We start from the raw sequence: 10000 nt of genomic DNA on the forward strand, positions 1-10000 counted from the left end.
CATTTAAATGTGAACGTACTCATCCTGAGCTCGGAGTAAAAACTCGTTCGGACTGAAAACCTGCGGCCCGCTCTTAATTACACTGCACTATCGGTGGGTGTGGGGGTCTCTGTACGTAGATGTTCCACGCTCTGCGGGAGGACGTCTCTGGGTGGGGGAGTCTCTGTGGGTGGGCGTGGTATGTTCTGTTTTGACTCTCTGTGGGCAAATGTCGGGTTCTCCCTGTGTCTGTGTTGTATTCTCTCTAGGGTTCTCCTCAGCTGAATGCTGGATTTCCTGTAGGGTTCTAAAGAGGGAGGGTGTGGTGTTCTCTGCGGGTGGACGCTGTATGCTCTGTAGGAGTTCTCTGTGGGTAAGATGCTGCTTTACTGTGGGCTTCCGTCGGGTTATCTGTGTTTGGACGTGGGGTTCTCCACGGCTGAGTGTCGGATTCTCTGAAGAGTTCTATGTAAAGAGGATGTTGGGTTTTCTGTCGGGGCGAACGCTGGCTCCTCCATGCTATTGTTGTGCTAATCAGCCATTGCCTGCAGGCCTTGGATCTCCTCGGAGGAGACGCAGACAGGAGCAGGCCTGAGGAGTCTTCCACATGGCTGGCTTCATTTGTTAATCATTTGTACTCAGAGGCTGGAGTTTCAAACGCCGGCTGAGAGCGCCATGTTTCAAAGGGCTGAGGTGACGGGAAGGAGGCTCTCTCCTTGAAGATGTTGAAAGCAGTTTACTGTCAAGGAAAGAGGAATAAAACGCAAAAGGATCCAAAATCACAGCGGGGGCAGGCCGGAAGCTGAGCTAAGATATCCTGAATGAAATTGGAATCTGCAGGCTGAGAGAGAGAGAGAGAGAGAGAGAGAGGGAAAGAGGGAGGGAGGGAGAAAGAGAGAGAGAGAGAGAGAGAGAGAGAGGGAAAGAGGGAGGGCGAAAGAGAAAGAGAGAGAAACATAGAGAGAGAGGGAAAGAGAGAGATAAAAAGAGGGAGAGATTGAGAGAAGGGAGTGGAATCCACAGTGTTGTGACATCACACAACCCTCAGCCCATCTCAGACCTTTGCCATCTCAGACGCGACGGAGAACATGTGACATCCTTTTGGAGCGGATGGAAAACGACACATGGCTGCACTGATGTAACTGATGAAATTTTCCTCGATTTGCCTTTTGTCAGGAGCTTTGTCTGAGTTTCTCCTGTTGGTGCCTACGCTGGGAGAGAGACCCACGTGAGAGAGAGTGTTCCAGAAGCATCTTCAGTGACAGAAATTAAATGCTGCACTAAAATGGAGAAGGGGGGTTTTACGACTGTGACAGAAATCTTGATATCTGTTGCTCAAACAGAAAACTAGGCTTCAAACGTGCTTGGGATTTTTTTACTCTGCCCGGACAAGTTTGTGTCTGAAACCGTCTTTTGTTTCAGATCTTCCTGCTCATTTGCATATCATGTCCAGTTAAGCCCCTCAGAGAGACAAAAGAGAGAGAGAGAGAAAGAGAGAGAGAGAGAGAGACAGAGAGAGAGAGAGAGACAGAGACAGAGAGAGAGAGAGAGACAGAGGTCGTCGTGAGATGCCTAAGGAAATGGATCAACAGGCATTAGCTGGAGATGCGTTCCACAAAATTACATCCTACCGTATGGATGCACCGATGATTACTGTCACACAAGCTCTAATTTTTAATCTGGCCAATGAACAAAGGACCCAATTCTGCCATTGATTTATTTCTTTTTCCCCCTGCGTCTCATGTAAGAGGCCTTATTGATTTTAACTTTCTTTATTCAAAATAAACTGATGATTGGATCACTGCACAGACATTTGTTTTTGTTAGTTTTGTTTTTTTTCCCCTGAATGAGACACAGTGTTTAAAACATCACCATGTGATTAAGAGTCATGAACAATGTAATGTGGAGTCCCCTCCAGCTCTTACACAACACTACCACTAACGAAGCCAAATGTCTCTCAACAGACTGCGCACACACACACACACACACACACACACACACACACACACACGCGCGCGCACACACACACATACACACACACACAATATAAAACACATAAGAACACAGTCTTTAAAAAAAATAAATCTGTCAGACAGTGACCGACCAATCAGAGATGGTTTCAGAAGGGGTATTTTATCTGCATATATCCAATAAATACACAGTTCCTTTTGTGATATGCCAATGTCTCCCCAATCCTACAGTCTAACGATTGCAATAAAGGCTTGGAATAAACTACACACATCTGTGGTCTTGCTTTTGTTTCAGATGTGTGTAAACTAGTAAACTAAGAGAAAAACAACTCGTGACAGAACTGTGTTTATTAGTATCGCTGTGCGTCTCTGTCCTCTTTTCATCTCTGTCTGTCCCTCACAGCAGATGGCCTCCAAACTGAAATGCAGCGGATACATCAGAGTAAGATGTGTGTGTGTGTGTGTGTGTGTGTGTGTGTGTGCGCGCATGTGTGTGTGTGTTGTGAGCAGGTGAGTGAGAGAGTGAGCAAGCAAATGTGTATGTTGTGAGAGGGTAAGTGAGAGAGTGAGTGAGTGAGTGAGTGAGTGAGTGAGTGAGTGTTTGCGTTTCTGTGTGTGTTGTGAGATGGTGAGTGAGTGAGTGAGTGAGAGTGTATGAGTGAGTTAGTGTGTGAGTGTGAGCCCATGGGGGGGGGTACAGCAGGGGTATCAGAGCAGAGACACAGCTGGTCCTGCTGATGTAGGGGAGGGTCTTCACTACACCCCACCTCCCTCCCCAGACAGCACTGCTCTCCATCTCAGAGATATCATAATAATACAGTGTAAACAAACAGAGCGATGCCTCACTCCTCTGTACTACAGCGCCCAGATACTCCTCGTCTCCCGTTTCAGCCCAGTGTCACAGAATAATGAATGACCTCTGACCCAGGCCCTCACACACTGTTTAGAGACGCAAAGAGCTCTCCTCTGGCACTGCATTTTCACACCGTACAATGGGTTTAAACTCCCTTATGGAAATGTATTTGAACGTGCTTGTGTGCGTGTGTGTGTGTGTGAGTGTGTGTGAGCGTGTGTGTGTGTGTGTGTGTGTGTGTATAAGTGTATTGTGCGTGTGTGAGTGTGTGTATGTGTGGGTTTGTGTGTGTGCGTGTGTGTATTTGTGTGTGTGTGTGTGTGTGTGTGGGTTTGTGTGTGTCTGTGTGTGTGTGTGTGTATTTGTGTGTGTGTGTATTTGTGTGTGTGTGTATTTGTGTGTGTATGTGTGGGTTTGTGTGTGTGTGTGTGTGTATTTGTGTGTGTGTATGTGTGTATGCGTGCGTGTGTGTATTTGTGTGTGTGTGTGCGTGTGTGTGTGTGTGTGTGTATGTGTGGGTTTGTGTGTGTATGTGTGGGTTTGTGTGTGTCTGTGTGTGTATTTGTGTGCGTGTGTGAGTCTGTGTGTATGTGTGGGTTTGTGTGTGTGCGTGTGTGTGTGTGTGTGTGCGTGTGTGTATTTGTGTGTGTGTGTGTGCGTGCGTGTGTGTGTGTGTGTGTGTGTGTATGTGTGTGTGTGTATTGTGTGTGTGTGAGTCTGTGTGTATGTGTGAGTCTGTGTGTATGTGTGGGTTTGTGTGTATTTGTGTGTGTGTGTGTGCGTGTGTGTGTGTGTGCATATGTGTGTGTGTGTGTGCGTGTGTGTGTGTAGGGGGGGTTGAGGAAGGGATGCCGTTTTGAATGATTCATCCGTGGGTGAATAGACCCTTGTGGAGTGAAAATTGGCCTTCTGGGGCCCACTTCATTTAGGCATCAGTTTCACCCCAGGTCAAACAGGGGCTGCTGCACTGGGCCTTTTAATAAAACATCGCACAGAGCTCTCACCAGCAGCACCGACTCTCACACTGGGCAGGCACCCGTGCGCGCACACACACACACACACACACACACACACACACGCGCACGCACACACGCACGCACACACACACACACACACACACACACACACACACACGCGCGCACGCACACACGCGCGCACGCACACACGCACGCACGCACATACAGAGGGCGTCAAATACAACCGTAAAACAATGCCACATCCTGCCTCCGGGACACGGCCCCAAAAATACAGCCAAACGACAATACTCCTGACCATTTAACAATTTCCTAACACTGAAAACAAAACAAACAAAAAAACCTCACAAAAAACAAATCCGTCCATACTAGACATGAAATAAAGAGAGCCAGTCTTACAGATCAGCACTGACTGGAAGGCTAGGAAACACACATGTGTAAATAGACACACACACACACACACACACAGAGTGGCTTTTATTATTTAGGTCTAAATCTTGCCTGTTTTTGTATTTACATTGTTTAAGGTTGTTGTTGTACTTTAATGTCTTTTGGTCTTACATGCTTCTGCATAAAGAGAAACTGGGTCGTTAAACTGGACTGAGTTACAGGGTAATACAGTCATAATAAAGCACAGCTCTTTCAGTTTAGCGGACGCTGTTAGCACAGCAGAATCTGCTATAAACAGGATCATCAGCAGCTTCACTCATCCTGTTTTATGTGTTAGCATTCAAAGTGTTGCAGTCTTGTATCGTCATAAACATCTCCATGTCAGTGTCAGTCTGAGCCCTGCGTCTGTTTCATCTTCACTTTAACGCTCTTTAGTATCGTTCAAACGCCAAATCCCCCAGGTGGGCCTTCTCGTCCTTTCAAATGCTAATTCTGTTTTCATTTCACTTCAGTTTTTTATTTTTATTTTTTACAATTTTTTCGCATTCTTTGGCATTCTCGCCTCCCCTGGGTAAACGGGGTTTTTCGGTAAGATCAGTGTTGTAAGTACACGCGCGGCTGAACTGGGAATCTCCCGGACTCACAGAGAGACGTTCCAAGATGGACGGATGAAGCTTTTAACGCGTGTACAAGATGAGCAGAATTCCCTGTCAGCCCCTGACGGACGGGGGGCAGGAGAACCAGAGCAGGGCCAGGCGCTGTGAAAGGCAGTGAGCAGCCTTAGAGAGACGTGACTCACCCGTGACGTTGAGCTCCGTGCCGTTGCCTTGGTAGATGATGGAGTGGTCTTTGTAGAGTCGGTACTCGGTGATGATGCCATTGGGTCTGTGAGGGGGACCCCAGTGAAGAGAGAGAGAGGTGGGGTACGAGACAGCCTGCGGGGGGGTCACTTCCTCTGGAGCTGGCAAAATAAAGAGAGGAAAAAAAGAAACAATTAAACAAATTAAAAATAAACATTAATATGCAGTTTGAAAGACTTCCCACTGACTATAGGCATGAACTCCAGCTGGTTTCTTAATACAGGATTACAACAAGCACATATTCTATCTCCACAGACACTCCACTATCCCAATATGGGAAAAGAATAAGGCAAAGCCACCGAAAGCTCCGATTCCTGCGACATTCCTGCTTACACACACACACGCATACACACACACACACACACACACACACACGCACGCATGCATACACACCCACCCACATGCACACACACACATGCACACACTCACGCATGCACGCATGCACACATGCACACACACGCTGACACACACACACACACACATACCCGCACACACATACCCACACACACACACACAACAAGTAACGGCATATAACAGATGATGACTGTGAACACAGCATAAGATTAGTGAAGAATATTTACTCTCTGTGTAAACATTTACAGAGGGTGAGCGGCAGGTCTGAGAGAGGGGCCAAAACAAACGCAGATTCTGTGTGTGAGAGTACAGCGTAACTGCGGAGAAGAAAGAACAGAAGGGAATCCAGCTCTCTACAGGAGCAAAACTCTTGGCTCTGCCGACAGACTGTTCATTAAATGTTTTGTGTTGTGGTTTTGTTCCAGCAAAAGTCAGCTTCGGTCAATTCAACACTGCCGTGCGTGCACAGACACGGAGTTTTCCGTCCAGTGTGGACACGCGACCGCCTCTGTCTCACAGACACACGTAACCACGGAGACTAGAGGAGGCGTTTGCACTGGCAGTGAAATGCCTTTGACCCGAGCCAAGCAGTCATGTGATCCTTACAGCTCACAGATAGGACTTTCTGACAATAATATCAGTGATTTGTAGAGAAGAAAACCATGGCAGTGCTGCTGCTGGAGAGAGTTAGTGAGGCTGAAGAGAGGACTGGGGCCATATACCATATGAACTGAAAACACTGAGAACACACTAACACCATGTTTACAGTCTTGTTTGTTTAGCAGATGCTCTTATGAGAAATGCATCCATGTTATTTACAGAACAAACAATGCGTCCCTATTAACTATAGTATATTCCCACGAAAAGGGTCCGGTTATAATTTGTAAAGAGGCTTTTTTTTTTTTCTTTGTCTTTTTAAGAAATTTTGGGTTAGTATGAGTTCAGGAAGCAGGGCCCATTGCTATTGTTGCTCTACTAACATTAATATTCTTCAATGTTGACGCTGAGTTTTTTGCTGAAGTAGAATACTTAAAATGACTGCTTGACCACTTTAAATAAACAACAGACTGGAGCTGCCCATCAGATTTTTCTTGGGAGCGTGAGCTGAGGGGGGAGACGGATGATGTAAATGAGATGTAAAAATCAGGCCCAGAAAACGCTTCCAGGTACAATCTAATTCTGGCACAAAGACACGGCCGGGATAAAATATCAAATATAAAATATAACGACGGTGTGAACAGGTCAGAAAGGCTTTTTTTTTTACATCCAAAAAACAAAAAAGTTCAGACTGAAATAAGTTGCCTGAAAACGTCACAGTAACAATGTTTAATATATATATATTTTTTTTCCCAAGCTAAGAATCGATACAGTAATCTCACTTTTTGTAATCAAGTCCACATCAAATTGATTTTTATACTCTGCAATGACCCTCTAATGTCACACTATCTCTAACACAAGGCTATTTAGCCCAACTCAGATTAATGCACAGGGAAAGGAAAGAGTGTCACATTTTTCACCTAACCCCTCCCTGCCAAGAGCCAAGATTCAAACAATGTCTGGAACTAAGCGAAGCCATCTTTATTTGCAAACGATTCCACAAAGCATTAAGTCTGTCTGACAGAAAAAATAATCAGGGCTGACAATGACTCTGTCTCTATTCTCTCTGTTTCATGTACGGATAAGGGGCTCAGTCAGTCGACATTGTATGTCTTTTTTTTTTTTTTTTTTTCCTTCTTCAACTGACAAAGGAAAGTGTTTCTTTTTTTCTCTCTCTCTCTCTCTTCCATGGAGTCAGACAGATGTGAAGGCAACAAAGAACGGAGAGAGAGAAGCTAAAAGCCTCTCTTCCAGGAGTAGATTTTCGTGAGCTGCAAAAACACATCAGACAAGCGGTCTTTGCAGGTTTAAATGAGAGAACAAGAGTATTAAGCTTTTGATTTCCATTTTTGCTGTAAAGTTATGTTTTTGTTGGGGTTTTTTTTTTTTTTTTGGTCTATAGATTTACTTCTGTGGTAGGAGGAAAAGAGGACGCTTTCATTAATCTTTCAGATGCTTTGTATTAATGACAGGACTCTTGCATGAACAATGTAACAGCAATTAAAAAGCCCATTAATCTGCATTATAGCTATTTAAGATGCATGTCATTAAAGGCTATAGAATTTGATTCATTTTCTCACCAAGCACACCCCACCCCCACCCCAAAACCCCCTCCCTAAGATCCCTCATACCCACCTCTCCTAAAACACACCTCGCCCGGGAAAAAAAAAAAACAGAATAAAAAATGGAGCAATTACAATCTGGCAACGCACTTTGTCATCAAATTAGTTTAGGAGTTTTCTAGCAAATGGCTCTATACCATTTGAGCCCCTCTCTCTCTCTCTCTCTCTCTCTCTCACAGTTTTATTATTCATCAAAGGAAATGTGGGAGTCAGGACAGGACACGCTAAATGACTTTACCCTCTTGTGGAGTGCTCATACTCCGACTGGGGCTCTCCACACAGCCCGCCTGAGTGCACGCCGTTACCGTGACGCCGTAGCGACTGAACGCAGCCAGGCCACTTAAAACACCTGCCGAGAGACACAGAGAGAGAAAGAGAGAGAGAGAGAGAGAGGGAGAGAGGTAAATGTCACTCTTGTCTTTTCCATATTTCAAAAAAGCACCCACTTCTTTCAGGCCGGCCACCAGCCATCACTGTGGGACTTAATGCAATGACTTTTCAAACATGGCATAATATAACCATCACTTCTGATAATAGGCCTCGATTTAAAAAGATCTTTATTATCAAATAGTAATATCTCCTATTAATCATGTGGATGGTAAGTGATGTGGGACCCTCCAGTACAGGACATTGGACACTAATGATGTTATTTAATGGAGAAAAGTGGGTCGAACCATTTAAAGAGGCCCTGCACTTTGGACTCAGCCATCTCCTCTCTGCTAATCTCACTCAGGATCAATACCGCACGAGCAACTTATGCTACAGAAATCAGCATGTGCTCTGAACGCCCCTCTAACAAATAAAGCCTACGCAGCCTGGACAGACACCAGGATGTCAAAACAAAATGATTTTATTTTTTTAAGTGGCCAGTGGACAGGCAGTTTGTGTATGAAGACAAGGGAAACTTGTCAATTCTGTGAACTCTGATAAAAAAAATCAAACAGTGGAGAATCAATGCCATGTGCGCTTTAAAACACGCCAGCGGTTGACATTCAGTCCCAAACTTTCTCCATGGTGATAGGAGGCATTTAGCATGCTATTAATAGGCCGCGCCATAAATTGCAGCTAAAGGGGTCTCCTAAAGCGCTGCTTTAATTAATTTTTACAGTTTGAAATCAAGAGTTATTTATTCATTTCTCGCCCCAAATAAAGACGAGGGCTTTAATGGTGTGTCTGGCCACCCTCCACACGGACCGTCCCTCTGATCCGTCACGCTAATCCACAGACCGACGTGCCGCGTGGCCTGTTCGAAGAGGTAAACACGCAGCCACGCGCTAATCAGCCAGGTGTCCCCCTCTCTCTCTCTCTCTCTCTCTTTATGTCAGCCGTCTTTTAATTCAATTAAATCGCGACCCACTCCACTGCCATTAGACACTCGTTTAGCTCTGTCTTTTTTTTTTCCTTTTCTTTTTTTTTTTTTGTAGACTGGGCATGTAATTTTGTAACGGGTGTCGTGGCTATCATAAATTAGCATGCCTTATCCTGACCGCTGTTTGAATTGTGCCAAGAGATGGAGAGAGAGGGAAAAAAAAAAAAAAGTACTGTCTTATTTGCCCGGAGATAGAATCTCAGCCCTGTGATTGGCTCTCACAGAGAGTGGGTATATTTGATTTGATCACATGCTTAACTAGACTTCTATGTCAAATCTCCACAATAATAACTACACTTACATTAAAATGTCATGTTAAGAGAACTGTGTGTGTCCGTGGGCGGGAGGGGTTTGTCCTTCAATCACAGACTTATGAATTTTATCTTATTTTTACTTTATTTTATTTTACTTCACCTTATTAACAATGGCATTTTAGTATTAGGTCAAATGTTTTGTCAGGTAATCATAGTAAAATTACACGTGTGATTAGATTTCTGAGTGAAATTTTGCATTTGAAATGGTCCTTGAGAAGGTGAATTGAAACATTTCAGAGAAATGGAAAAGGTGACGACTGAACACCGTTTTGAAAAAAAAAACAAAAAAAACAGAGCGGTACTCAACAGGTCTTCAGAAAAGTGAAGGGAGAAGATGAACAGGGTGGCCTGAAGAGAATGACGAGGATGTTTGAGCAGCCCAGACGAAGGGGAAGTTGTATTTAACCAGTCCTTGAAAAAGTAAAGAGTAGCATTTTGACAGCGTGAGTGAAAAGGAAAAAAAAAAAGAGAGTAGTTTTCGAGCAGTCCTTGAGAAGGTAAAAGAGCTGGTATTTGAAGGGGCTTTTTTTGCGGCAGTAATGGTTCTCTTGTTTAAAAGGCGACTGTTCCGTGCTGTAGGGTAATGGCATGGTCCCGTACCTGTCAGGTGCTGCGTGTGCGTGAACGTGGCGCTGATTGGGGACGAGGAGGGATTGTCCCGGTCGTACGCTCGCACAATGTACTTCTCAATTACTCCCCTGACCCCGACTGCCTCCTC

At 44.8% G+C, this 10000-nt stretch overlaps 1 protein-coding gene across 1 annotated transcript in view; it reads right to left on the reverse strand.

The window, feature by feature from the left end:
- Window positions 1-10000, reverse strand: part of ush2a (Usher syndrome 2A (autosomal recessive, mild)) — a 205470-nt gene that overhangs the window by 126784 nt on the left and 68686 nt on the right. The window contains 3 exon segments of the mRNA XM_030774913.1: window positions 4966-5127; window positions 7838-7948; window positions 9883-10000. The exon segment at window positions 9883-10000 is cut by the window's right edge and continues 68 nt beyond it. Coding sequence (XP_030630773.1) covers window positions 4966-5127; window positions 7838-7948; window positions 9883-10000 — 391 coding nt within the window.

The sequence above is a fragment of the Chanos chanos genome, chromosome 1 (assembly GCF_902362185.1).
Source record: "Chanos chanos chromosome 1, fChaCha1.1, whole genome shotgun sequence".
NCBI classification, from domain to species: Eukaryota; Metazoa; Chordata; class Actinopteri; order Gonorynchiformes; family Chanidae; genus Chanos; species Chanos chanos.